This window comes from Macrotis lagotis, chromosome X, assembly GCF_037893015.1.
Source record: "Macrotis lagotis isolate mMagLag1 chromosome X, bilby.v1.9.chrom.fasta, whole genome shotgun sequence".
NCBI lineage: Eukaryota > Metazoa > Chordata > Mammalia > Peramelemorphia > Peramelidae > Macrotis > Macrotis lagotis.
The window spans coordinates 696141406-696154645 of NC_133666.1; the positions used below are offsets into that span (position 1 = coordinate 696141406).

Consider the following 13240-nt stretch of genomic DNA (forward strand, 5'->3'; position numbering starts at 1 on the left):
TCTTCTTTTGAGCCTTGGCTGCTGGAGTCCCCGGACCCGAGGCCTCGCGGCCAGGGCCGGCCCGCGCCTCCCTGGTGGCCCCGGGCTCCTCGGCGCCTTGGCCCGGCCTCACCGGGGGGCCTCTCCGCACAACAGGCCTCCCGCCGCGGGTATGCCTTCCGTAACCGGTGAAGGCGGGGTTTGAGGTTCAGCATCCATCGGGGCCGCCGCGGAGCCGCTTCCGCCGCCAGAGCGTGGGCCCGGCCCAGGAGGCCCGGGGGCCCGGGGGGCTCAGGCGGCCCAGGGGGGCCAGGGGGCCCAGGAGGTCCAGGAGGTCCAGGGGGGCCAGGGGGCCCAGGCGGCCCAGGGGGCCCAGGAGGTCCAGGGGGCCCAGGCGGCCCAGGGGGCCCAGGAGGTCCAGGGGGGCCAGGGGGCCCAGGCGGCTCCGCCCAGACCTCACCCCCCACGCGGTCCCTCGGAGCCCCGGCGAGGCGCTCCGGAGCATGCGCGCGCTCCACCCGGGATGCCCAACTACATCTCCCAGAAGGCCCCGCTCTCGAGAGGCGCCGGGAGGTCGACCCCACGTGGGTGTCCGATCCGGGGCCCCGCGTCACCGGAAGTCGTGCACGCCCCCCCCCCCCCCCCCCCCCCCCGCGCCACCTCAGCGAGGCGCGGCCGCCGAGCCGCAGAGGCCCGAGGGGAAGCGGCCGGAGCGGAGCAGTGCGAGCACCGCGCCCAGCCGGGCCCCGGGACAGCCTGGTGAGCCCCGGGCCCCCGGCCCTCCCCAGGAGCCCCTCCTCGCTGATGCTCAGCCCCCCCCCAGGAGCCCCCTCCTCGCTGATGCTCAGCTCCCCCAGGAGCCCCCCCCCACGAGCCCCCTCCTCCCTGATGCTCAGCCCCCCCAGGAGCCCCCTCCTCTCTGATGCTCAGCACCCCCCAGGAGCCCCCCCTCCCCCAGGAGCCCTTCCTCCCTGATGCTCAGCCCCCCCCCAGGAGCCCCCTCCTCGCTGATGCTCAGCCCCCCCAGGAGCCCCCTCCTCCCTGATGCTCAGCCCCCCCAGGAGCCCCCTCCTCGCTGATGCTCAGCCCCCCCACGAGCCCCCTCCTCCCTGATGCTCAGCCCCCCCAGGAGCCCCCTCCTCTCTGATGCTCAGCACCCCCCAGGAGCCCCCCTCCCCCAGGAGCCCCCTCCTCCCTGATGCTCAGCCCCCCCAGGAGCCCCCCCTCCCCCAGGAGCCCTTCCTCCCTGATGCTCAGCCCCCCCCAGGAGCCCCCCTCCCCCAGGAGCCCCTCCTCTCTGATGCTCCAGCCCCCTCCCCCAGGAGCCTCCTTCTGGCTGATGCTCAGCCCTTCCCCGGAGAACCCCGCTGATGCTCAGCCCCCACCCCGAGCCCCCTTCCCCAGGAGACCCTCCCCCAGGAGCCCCCTCCCCACTGATGCTCAGCCCCCCCCCACGAGCCCCCTCCTCCCTGATGCTCAGCCCCCCCAGGAGCCCCCTCCTCTCTGATGCTCAGCACCCCCCAGGAGCCCCCCTCCCCCAGGAGCCCCCTCCTCCCTGATGCTCAGCCCCCCCAGGAGCCCCCCCTCCCCCAGGAGCCCTTCCTCCCTGATGCTCAGCCCCCCCCAGGAGCCCCCCTCCCCCAGGAGCCCCTCCTCTCTGATGCTCCAGCCCCCTCCCCCAGGAGCCTCCTTCTGGCTGATGCTCAGCCCTTCCCCGGAGAACCCCGCTGATGCTCAGCCCCCACCCCGAGCCCCCTTCCCCAGGAGACCCTCCCCCAGGAGCCCCCTCCCCACTGATGCTCAGCCCCCACCCCGAGCCCCTTCCTCACTGATGCTCAGCCCCCTCTCTCCAGGAGCCCCCCTCCTCTGAGTCCTCCCCAGGAGCCCCCTCCTCACCGGTTCCTCCAGCCCCCATCCCTGCGGGATCCCCCTCCCCTCATTTTCCCTGGACTTCCCCAGTAGCTCCCCCTTTCCTGGACCCTCCCAGCCTCCTCCCTGCACCGCCCATCCCCATTCCTGCAGCCTCTAGTATCTCCCCCAGAATCCTCCTCCTTCCAGGACGTTGAGGTGATCCCCCTTCTCTGACTGCCCCCCACTCCCCAATTTCCCGGATCTGCCCAGGACTCCCTAATGGTGTTCTCCAAGACCCTCCCATTCAGCAGCCCCTTCCCCATCTCCCAGTGTCTGTGATCTCTCCAAGTGCCTCTGACTGAATTTCCTCCTAAGGTCCCCTGTCTCCTGGATCCCACTGCTCCCCGGAGCCCCTTCCCCCCTTCAACCCCCAGGGCTTCTCCAAGTCCATTCCTCCTAACCCCCTCCTCCAGGCTTTCTCCCCAATCTCCCCATCCTCCCAAGAGCCTCCACTCCAGCCCCCTCCCCTAGATCCCCTTTTCTAACCCATCCCTCACTTCCAGGCCTCCCTGACCCTTTTAAGGCTCCTGAAATCTCTCCTAACTTCAAAGACTCTTCTCTCCCGGAATTCCTTTCTCTAAATCTCTTCCTCCCATGCACTAGGACCTCAACCCAAGTCTTCTCTCCTAGACACCCTCCTTTTTTTTGTCCCAACCCTACCCCCCCCCCCCTTAGTTCTTTGGATCTTCTGAGTCTCTTTCCTGCAGGTCCCAGGCAAAAAGAGACCCCTCCCCTGTCAGGTTCCTTAGCCCTCTGAACCTCTCCTCCTCAGATCCCTCCCACTGGGAATCCTCCTCCCTAGGAGAAGACCATCTCCTTCCATCTGGATTGGAGGTGGAGTAGGTGGGTTGGTGAGGGTGGATGGAAGGATGAGGATGTTTTCTTGACCCTGAGCAGGGGAGGGGTGAAGCAGAGCAAGTCTCTCACTAAAGTTATTCCTTCACATCTTGACTTTGCCCATTGGGGTCTCAAAAGTAGGCTGTATAAGAAATTACATGGAAATTTTGGGGGGAGTTTTCAGAAGCTTCAGAGAATACGAGGCCAGCAGATGACACAGAACAACTTTAGAAACTCAGAAATACAAAAAAAATGTTTAGTATTGAATACTATAAATACAATTTATTTTTTGATACCATAATAATTCAGGTTTCTCTGGTATGAAGGGAGGGCTAAAAAATTTGATGCAGATCTTCCAGATTTCTGGGGTGCTGTACCCCCTAACCCCTGTGATATGGAAGGGATGACTATTTTTCTTTACTTTCCCAGCCTACCTGCAGCTGCTTCTGTCTTCTGGCAATAGGTGGTGGAAGCTTTGTGGTTAAGCAATGGCCTCTGACTTCCTGACAACCAGGGTCCACCAGGTGAGTGGGAGTTCCATCTTTGAAATGCCATCCTGGAAGTGCGGTCCTGGTGCTTGCTAAGGACTTTGGGGCTATTAGAGGTGGACTATGCACAGCAGTTCTAAAGTGTTTGTTTATTTATTTATTTATTTTTATTTTTGAGTGTTTTTTTTTGACAAGGCAGTGGGGTTAAGAGACTTGTCCAAGGTCACCCAGCTAGTTAATTTTTAAATGTTTGAGGCTTAATTTGAACTCAGTTCCTCCTGACTCTAGGGCTGGTGCTATATCCATTGTGCCACCTGGCTGCCCCTGAAGTTTTTATTAAACAAATTTTCTTTTTTTATTTAATATTCTCATTTTGTACCAATAATTTTTTAATACATTAATAAAATATTCTTGTTTCAGTAAACAAACTACTCTTTCTTCCCCAAAAATATAGACTCACTTGAATGATAAAGTAAAGGGGAGAGAAAAAGTTAAAATTAAAATAAAAAAAATAATAGTAATAATTGTAGGTATGGCCAGGTGGTGCTGTGGATGGAGCACCAGCCCTGGAGCAAGGAGCACCCGAGCCCACATCCGGCTCCGTACACACCCAACTGTGTGACATTCAAGCCACCCCAACCCCACTGCCCTGTAAAATCCCCCCCAAAAAGAAAAAAAAAAGACCTAAAATAAAATAAAATAGTAATAATAGTAGGGGCGGTTGGGTGGCGGACAGAGCATTGGCCCTTGAGCCAGGAGCACCTGGGTCCGAATCCGGCCTCAGACACCCAGTGATCACTCTGATATGTGGCCCCAGGCAGGCCACCCAGCCCCATTTGCCCTGCAACCCCCCAAAAATAATAATAATAAAAAATGTGCTTCAGTCTGTGTTCCAACACCAACAACTATTTTGCGGGTGGATCACATTCTTTCTGATAAGTCCATCACAAAAGTTCCATATTTTTCCACCGTTGCCATTGCTGATCGCAACTCCCTCCTTTCGTATTTCTCCACTACCATGTACTATATTTTCTCTCTCCTTTAACTCTGACTCTGCTGTAGGGTGGCTGAGTGACACAGCAGACAGATCCCTGGCCCTGGGGCCAAGAGATACCACCCCTTAGGCCCAGCATCCACCTGGCCCTATGGTCCCAGACAGGCCATCCAATCCCAGCCCCTTGCAAGAATTAAAAAAAGAAAAATGTGTTATATCTGACCACTCTCCCCCCATGGTCCATCCTCTCCTCCATCACTCACATCCCCCCTTCCCCCTGTCCCTGCCCCCTCTCCCTCTTATTCCAGATGTCTATACCCCATTGAGTATGTATGCTGTTTCCTCTCCTAACCACCTCTGATGAGAGCAAAGATTCCCTCATTTCCCCTTGCCTTCCCCCCTTCCATATCATTGCAATGGCTCATTGTAATAAAGAAAAATCTTATTATATGAAATATCTTGGCCTATTCCCCCTCTCCTTTTTCTTTCTCCCATTACATTTCCCTTTTCTCTATTGACTCCATTATTTTCACCATATTTTATCTTCAAATTCAGCTTTCTCCTGTGCTTCAACTATAAAAGCTCTTTCTACCTGCTCTGTTAATTGAGAAGGTTCATATCAGTATTATCAGTGTCATTTTTCTATGCAGGAATACATGCAGTTCATCATCATTAAGTCCCTCATATTTTCCCCTTCTCCTCCAATCTGTATGCTTCACCTGAGTCCTGTATTTGAAGATCAAATCATCTGTTTAGCTCTGGCCATTCCAACAGGAACATTTGAAATTCCCCTGGTTCATTGAAAGTCCATCTTTTTCCCTGGAAGAGGACATTCATTTTTGCTGGGTAGTTGAGTCTCAGTTGCATTCCAAGCTCTCTTGCCTTCCAGTATATTAATATTCCTAGCCCTACAAGCTTTTAATGTAGTTGCTGCTAAGTCCTGTGAGATCCTGATTGCAGTTCCACGGTATTTGAATTGTGTCCTTCTAGCTGCTTGTAATATGTTCTCTTTTGACTTGGGAGTTCTGGAACTTGGCTATAATATTTCTGGGGGTTGTTTTTTTGGGGATCTCTTTCTTGAGGGGATCAGTGGATTCTCTCCATTTCTATTTTGCCCTCTGCTTCTAGGATATCAGGGCAATTTTCCTGTAGTGATTCTTTGAAAATGATGTCAAGGCTCTTTTCCTGATCATGCCTTTCAGGTATTCCAATAATTTTTAAATTATCTTTCCTAAATCTGTTTTCTATATCAGTTGTTTTTTCAATGAGATGTTTCACATTTTCTTCTAATTTTTCATTCTTTTGGTTTTGAAGTATTGAGTTCTGATTTCTCGTAAATTCATCAGTCTCCTTGAGTTCTATTCTTTGTCTGAAGGATTTGTTTTCCTCAGAGAGCTTTCTTATCGCTTTTTTCCATCTGGCCAATTCTGCTATTTAAAGCATTCTTCTCCTCAATTACTTTTTGAACTGTTTTATCCATTTGACCTAAGCTGGTTTTTAGCATGTTATTTTCTTCAGCACTTTTTTGGATTTCCTTGACTAAGCTGCTGACTTCATTTTCATGTTTTTCCTGCATCTCTCTCCTTTCTTTTCCCAGTTTTTCTTCTAACTCCCTCATTTGATTTTCAAAGTCTTTTTTGAGCTCTGTCATATCCTGAGCCCAATTTCTGTTTTTCTTGGAGTCTTTAGATGCAGCAGCTTGTGCTTCCTCATCTTCAGACTGAGTGTTTTGATCCTTCTTGACCTCACTGGCAAAATGTTTCTCAATGGTGTTCCTCTTTTTTCTCTGCTTGCTCATTTTCCTAGCCTGAGCCTGTTTTTGGGGTGCTTCCTGAGCTTTTATGTCAGGCCCTGTCCTCCTTTCTGGTCTGTGAATGACCATAAGCGCCCCCCGCTGCCACGGGGCTGAGGTGGGGGGGGCCCTAGACTGCGATCAGGATCTGAATGTGGTCAGAGCCCCAGAGTCCTGTTCCAGGGGCAGAGGACGGGGCTCTGCAGTCTCTTCACTCCCCTCCCTAGGCTCAGTGTGCTCGTGGCCTGGGGGCTCCTGCTTGCCGGCTTCTGCTTCCTGTTCCTGCATCTGGGCTGCCATGTGACCACGTTGCTGGCTGTGTGTCCAGAGGGCTGGGCTCCAGGTGCTCGCTCTGGCAGAGGTCCCCCGCTGTTCCTCAAGTTGTGCTTAGTGCTCCCTGGGGCGTAGGTCAGGAAGCTCCCCAGCGCTGAAGTTCTTTCCCTCTGGCGGGCCGCCCCTCCGACTCGGGGAGCAGAGCCTTTCTGCTCTTTCCCAGGTTACCTTGAGTAGGAGAACTGCTTCACTGGGTCCCTCTGTGGGTTCAGTCTCTCAAAAATGTAGTTAGAGTCCTTAATTTAGAAGTTTTATGAGAGAGCGCCTAAGAGAGGATCCTCTCTTGTCTCCATCTTGGCTCCGCCCCCAGCTAAGCTACTGTTGATGTTTCTAAATAAATTTTCTTGACTAAACATATTCTACTTTTAGCATTCCCGTCCTTCCAGAATGAATACCATAGTTAAATTTTATTATGTGACACTGGAAGCCAATCAGTCAGCCAAGTTTGAGAGTGTGGGAGAATGTTCTCACTTCCTCTGTACCTGAGTGACATAATGGCATCCTCTATGACCGTTCTCTGTGGTTGGCTGTAGAATCCTTGGAATATTCTGCTTGCCCCCCTTTGTTCCTCATCTGCAGAATGGGGATACGTTGGAAAAGAAAATGACAAACCTTCTGATTTCTTTGTTAAGAGAGTCCTATTGCCAAAGTCTTTGGGGCCATATAGAGTTGGGCACGGCTGAACAACAGCATGCTTGACAATTGGTATTCTCTTTGTACAAATCTTTCACTTTGCTTGTTTTTGGCTCCTGCCTTATAAGAAATATGCAAGAATCTTACTAAGTCAAAGAAGGGGGAGAGTCACCCTGAGAATAGTCCAAGTGGATGGTGGTTGACATAGAGAGAGGGTTTATACTCTCCTTGAAGTTTAACACTTAAAAATGAAGTTCCTTTAAATAATCCTTAAATTGTGTTTTTTTGAAAGTCCTTTTGACTACCATGTCTACCAGTTGTGTTAGGGATACAGATTCACTCAGCAACCTGGCTTCTCTTCTTGGGTTCATGTTAAGAAGGATCTGGGGGTAGCTCTAATCTGTCTGGTGTTTCAGGAGTTGCTGTCGTTCAGAGATGTGGCTGTGGGCTTCACCCAGGAGGAGTGGGGGCACCTGTATCCATACCAGAAGGCACTTTACCGGGATGTGATGCTGGAGAACTATCAGAACCTAGTCTTCCTAGGTAAGGATGGGTTCAGTGGTTTACTTGCCCAGCCACTTGGGTGTCCAGGTTCAGCATGGATGGGGAGATGGAGGTCAGTGGCAGCTGGTGTCCCAGCCTGGGTGGTCAGCTGAATGTCCATATGAGATAAGAGGGTGAAACGTGCCTATTGCTGAGGGCCAATCATTGAATATGGTGGGCTGAGTGGGCTAATTTGCTCTCAATCATCTGGATCAAAGGAACTAATTTTCTATCTGAGCCCAAAGTCTGGTCTATGACGTTATTCCTTCTGCTTCTAGGAACAGACAACAGAGCATCTCTGAGCAATCCTTTCTACCATCTCTGGGGATTCCCAGCATGCCTGCTTTTCCCCCAAACAGTGAAGGGACTAGGATTGACTCCCGAGCTGACTCTGAACCCAGCATTTTTCCATTTCCAATGAACAGGACTTGTCGCTTCCAAACCAGCTATGATTGACCAGTTGGAACGAGGAGAAGAGCCTTGGATACCAGAGGGGGATGTCCCCAGAGGGCCCCATCCAGGTGAGGGAGTGAAAATAGGTGGATGAGCCTTGATAGGCAGGGAGATAGGACTTTCCTAGAAGAGCCGAGGCACACTCCTTCCTACTCCTTATTGTGGTTTGACAGAAGTTCATCTGCTTTGGGGTTTTTTTGTTTGTTTGTTTTTTTTTTGCTTTATGCTATTTAATAAAGGCCCTTTGTGGTCCTCATACTTAGTTCACTTTAAGAAGAGTTTGGGAGCCTTCTATGACATCTCGTCAGACCTTTGGGGCAGCTTCTCCATTCTCTGGGCGGCTTTGAGTTTCTGCAGCTAGAAATAGGTTGTTCTGACTTCATTCCAGATCTAGGAATTGTTGGGGATCCACTCCTGCCTACCTCCATTCCTGCCACATAGTGCTGCCGTCTCAGTCTTTTCCTTTGTGAATGTGGCTGTTTCAAACCAAACCAGATTAGGATAGATTCTAAACAGTGAAAGTGAATCAAATGGTATGATTCTTATTTTTGTAAGTTATTCAGCAAGAACTTTTTAAGCACTTGCTGAATGTCAGCTTCTGTGGTGAGCAACGAAATCTGTAGAGACAGTCCCTTATCCTCATGCAGTTTCCACTATTGATTGCTGAGAGTAGTAGATGAAGGTAGTCTCAGAGGCAAATGTTGCCTGCTGGAGATTGGGAAAGGCCTCCTATGGGAGGTGGGTGCAATTTAAATGAAGTTTTGAAAAAACTGAGAAAATAAAGTAGTGGAGGTGATGGGACAGATCATTCTAGGCAAGGGAGACAGCTAGTGCAAAGGCATGGAGGTGAGAAATGGAGTATTGTGTTTAAGGAAATGTATGTCCACTGCATCCTTGGAACTGGGCAGGTTTCATCTTGATCCTGCACAGGGTTGAGATGGGGTGGTGGGAGTGTGTGTGGTCACACCTTTACTTTAGGAACATCCCTTTGAATGTGGTGAGGCCTTGAATGAGGAAGGCCTGAATGAATGGTGAGGTGCTATGAGGGAAGGGTGCAGGCCTAGGAAATGAGGAACCTGGGAAGGATCTTCTAAATTTCTCACCAGACTGTTGAATGGGAACGTGAATTTTTGTTCTGATTGTCTCCTCTTAGAGGAAGAATGAATTAGAGTAGATTTTCAAGTGATTTATAACAATCAGTATTTTTCTGAAAATTGTCCCTTCATATTTCATGATTGTCTATTGTGAACAAGAAGTTATCTTTGTAAATCTTTTTTTGTTTGTTTTTGCAAGGCAGTAAGGTTTAAATGATTTGCCCAAGGCCACACAGCTAGGTAATTATTAAATGTCTGAGGCTGGATTTGAACTCAGGTCCTCCTGACTCCAGGGCTTGTGCTTATCCACTTCCACTGATCTTTGTAAATTTTTAACAATTCCTTTTATGTTTAAATCTGTGACTCCTTCCATAGTTGACTAACTTTGACTGTGGTCCCTAACAGTTATCCTTTCTAGCCTTAATGATTCTCAGCTCCACATATCCAACCTTAGTTTCACTCGTGAATTCTAGTCCTGCACCTTCGGTTTCCCTTTGGGCATCTCAAACTAAATGTCCCCATAGACATCTCAAATTCAGCTTGTTCAGAACTCATTGTCTTTCCTCCCCCTCCTCCAAATTTCCTTGTAATTCTCAAAAGCACCCCCCCCACACACACCCAGGGCTAGTGAGAAATAGAAGATTGACTGAGCCTGGGAAGATGATGGGACTTTTCCTCAGATATGGAAGTTGGATAATTAGGGAGAAGTAGCTTAATTTTAGCCATGTTGAATTTAAGATGTCTCCAGAGCCTGCAGTTTGAAATATGCAATAATGAAATGGTGATGTGGACCTGCATTTCAGGGTGATGTGGTCTTGGAACATATATATCTGGAGATGATAGTTAAGCCCATGGGAGTGCCAAAAGATAGAAAAGAAAGGGGGAAGAACAGACCTGTAGAGGATATGAGTAGCAGAAGGAACCTCTATGAGTTCTGTAGTGAAGGTAGAAATGAGAAGCTTTCCCAAAAGACTGAATCCATGGGGGGGGGGAATCTTACCATTCCCCACAAGTGTCCCCCTTTCTGATTAGAAAGTGACATTTCCCAATCTGATCACAATATCCTATCTTAGATCCACTTATTCCTGTGATTTCTCCCTCCTCTATCTGTTCTTTGGAGCTCCTTAAAATTCCTGTGCCCTTCACCATTCATTACTTTCTCAGACTCTGACTTGATGGGCTTTCTGCTTCACCTTAGTCCTGTAGCCATTTATTTTCTCTCCTGTCCTCTTCTCTTGAATCTCTTGGCAATTTAACTCACCACTGTTCTTTTGCCATACTTCAGCCATGGATTACATCACCATCCACTTCCTCAACTTTACTCCTCACAGTCGCTAGTACAAATTTTTGTCTACTAAAGATTCCGTTTGCCCCATTCCCTCCTTTACCTCTTTCAGCTGAGATCCCTGTCACTTACTTTACTTTAAAAATACACATACACATGTACATGGACATAAAAATATTGAAGGCACTGCTCCTTCTTCCATTTTTAGTCTCAAAGTCTCCTGATATCAGGTCCCCTTCTTTTCTTTCCCCCTGTCTCTGACAATGAGGGAGCCAGTGAACTAGTGGCTGCATGTTATCTCTGAATTACCAATGCCTCTATTTGACTTTTAAAAATTTTTTTTCTCAATTACAATTTCTTCTTCCCCCCTTGAAAAGACAGCAGTTTGCTATAGATTATACATATGCAGTCATGCAAAACATATTTTCATATCAACCAAAAGAAAACAGACCAATCAGAAAAAATAAGGTTTAAAAAGTATCTTTGGATCTGAATTGAGATTCCATCAGTTCTTTCTCTGGATTTGGATAGCAGTTTTCCTCTTAGATCCTTTTGAATTGTTTTGAATTATTGTCTTTTTTTTTTTTGGCAAGGCAACTGGGGTTAAGTGACTTGCCCAAGATCACATAGCTGGGTAATTATTAAGTGTTTGAGGCCAGATTTGAACTCAGGTACTCCTGAATCCAGAGCCAGTGCTCTATCCACTGTGCCACCTAGCCACCCCCTTGAATTATTTTTTTTTCGTGTCTTAAAAAGAATTTAATTTTTTGGGGGGGGCTTACAGATAAATCAAAAAGCTTTAAAATTATTTTTATATTAAGTTTTGTCACAGCAAAACTTCCCAACTGGTCCTCAAATATACTACCCTTTAATTAAATAACATCCTGTATCTTTATAGAGGGGTGATGGGCCAGGGGGCCAGGGGCAGACTTGCCATCTGCCTCTGCATCCCTGAGTGACCGTTCCATGGTAGGCCTGCAGCTCAGAGATGACCATCCTGGCTTCCTCAGCAGGTCTAGGACTTTGGACAACATGGAGGTGGCACCCCCTTGAATTATTGTTGAGAAGAACCATTCACAGTTGATCATTGTACAGTAATGCTGTTACTCTGTATTATGTTCTCTTGCTTCTACTCATTTCACTGTATCAGTTCATAGAAGTCTTTCTAGTTATTTCTGAAGGCATTCCCACATTATGTCTTAGAGAACATTAGTATTCTTGTCACAATCATATGCCACGACTTGTTCAACCAGTCCCCAATTGATGGACATCCCTTCAGTTTCCAATTCCTTGCCGTCACAAAAACTGTTGCTAGAAAATTTTTTGTGTGTATAGGTCCTTTTCCTTTTTCTTTGGGATACAGACCTAGTAGTGCTCAAAGGGTGTACACAGGTTTTTAGCCCTTTGGGCACGGTTCCAAATTGGTCTCAGAAAAGTTGGATCACTTCACAACTCTAGCTGTACTACATTACTTTCCCAATTTTTCCACATCATCTCCAACATTTGTCATTTTCTTTTTCTGTCATATTAGAAAACCTGTAAAAGTAAATAAAGTATTAGAAAACCTGTAAAGTGTAAAGTAGCATCTCAGAGTTGTTTTAATTTGATTTTCCCTAATCAAGAGTGATTTAGAACTTTTTTTATATGATTATAGATAGCTTTGATTTCTTTTGAAAACTGCCTGTTCATATCCATTTACTATTTATCAGTTGGGAAATGATTTATGTTCTTATAATTTTGGCTCAGTTTCCTATGTATTTGAAAAATGAGACCTCTGTCATTGAAACTTTAAATTTTTTTTTTTAGATTTTTGCAAGGCAAATGGGGTTAAGTGGCTTGCCCAAGGCCACACAACTAGGTAATTATTAAGTGTCTGAGACCGGATTTGAACCCAGGTACTCCTGATTCCAGGGCCGGTGCTTTATCCACTGTGCCACCTAGCCGCCCCTGTCATTGAAACTTGATTACAAATTATTTCCCAGTTTTTTGGATTCCTTTTAATCTTGGTTGCATTAGTTTTGTTTATGCAAAAACTTCAATGTAGTCAAAATTATCCATTTTACATAATGCTCTCTGTCTCTTTTGGTCATAAATTCTTCCCTTTTATCCATAGATCGGACAGGTAAAATATTATACATTTTCCTAATTTGCCTATGTTGCTTTTTATGTCTAAGTTATGTACCCATTTGACCTTATTTTGGTAGATAGTATAAGATATTGGCCTATACCTAGTTTCTGCCAAACTGCTTTCCAGTTTTCTCAGTAATTTTTGTCAGAAAGCTTGGATATTTGAATCTGTCAAACACTAGATTACTAGGGTCATTTGGCTATTGTGTATTATGTACCCAGTCTGTTCCACTGATCCACCAGTATATTTCTTAGCTAGTACCAAAGTGTTTTGGGTTTTTTTCCTAATTTTTTTTTATGGTGTGGGGCAGTGGGGTTAAGTGAATTGCCCAAGATCACACAGCTAGGGTGGATATCAAGTGTCTGAGGTTGGGTTTGAACTCAGGTCCCCTTGAGTTCAGGGCCAGTACCCTATTTACTGAGCCACCTGATTGCTGTTTTGTTTTGTAATAGAGTTTGAGGTCTGTACTGCTAGGCTACCTTCCTTTACATTATTTTTATTGATTCCCTTGATATTCTTGACCTTTAGTTCTTTTTTTTTAATTTTAATTTTTTATTTTTGCAAGGCAAATGGGGTTAAGTGGCTTGCCCAAGGCCACACAGCTAGGTAATTATTAAGTGTCTGAGACCGGATTTGAACCCAGGTACTCCTGACTCCAAGGCCGGTGCTTTATCCACTACGCCACCTAGCTGCCCCGACCTTTAGTTCTTACAGATGAATTCTGTTATTATTTTTTGTAGTTCTAGAAATACAAAATAATTTTTTGGTAG

The 13240-nt window shown here is 47.7% G+C and overlaps 1 protein-coding gene across 1 annotated transcript in view; it reads left to right on the forward strand.

Annotated features, from left to right (window-relative positions):
* The window catches only part of ZNF74 (zinc finger protein 74), a 34876-nt gene that overhangs the window by 5560 nt on the left and 16076 nt on the right, over window positions 1-13240 (forward strand). Inside the window, exons 3-5 of the mRNA XM_074206552.1 lie at window positions 3157-3251; window positions 7384-7510; window positions 7936-8031. Of these exons, the coding sequence (XP_074062653.1) occupies window positions 3216-3251; window positions 7384-7510; window positions 7936-8031 (259 nt within the window). The 5' untranslated portion in view covers window positions 3157-3215. The remainder of the gene's footprint in view (window positions 1-3156; window positions 3252-7383; window positions 7511-7935; window positions 8032-13240) is intronic.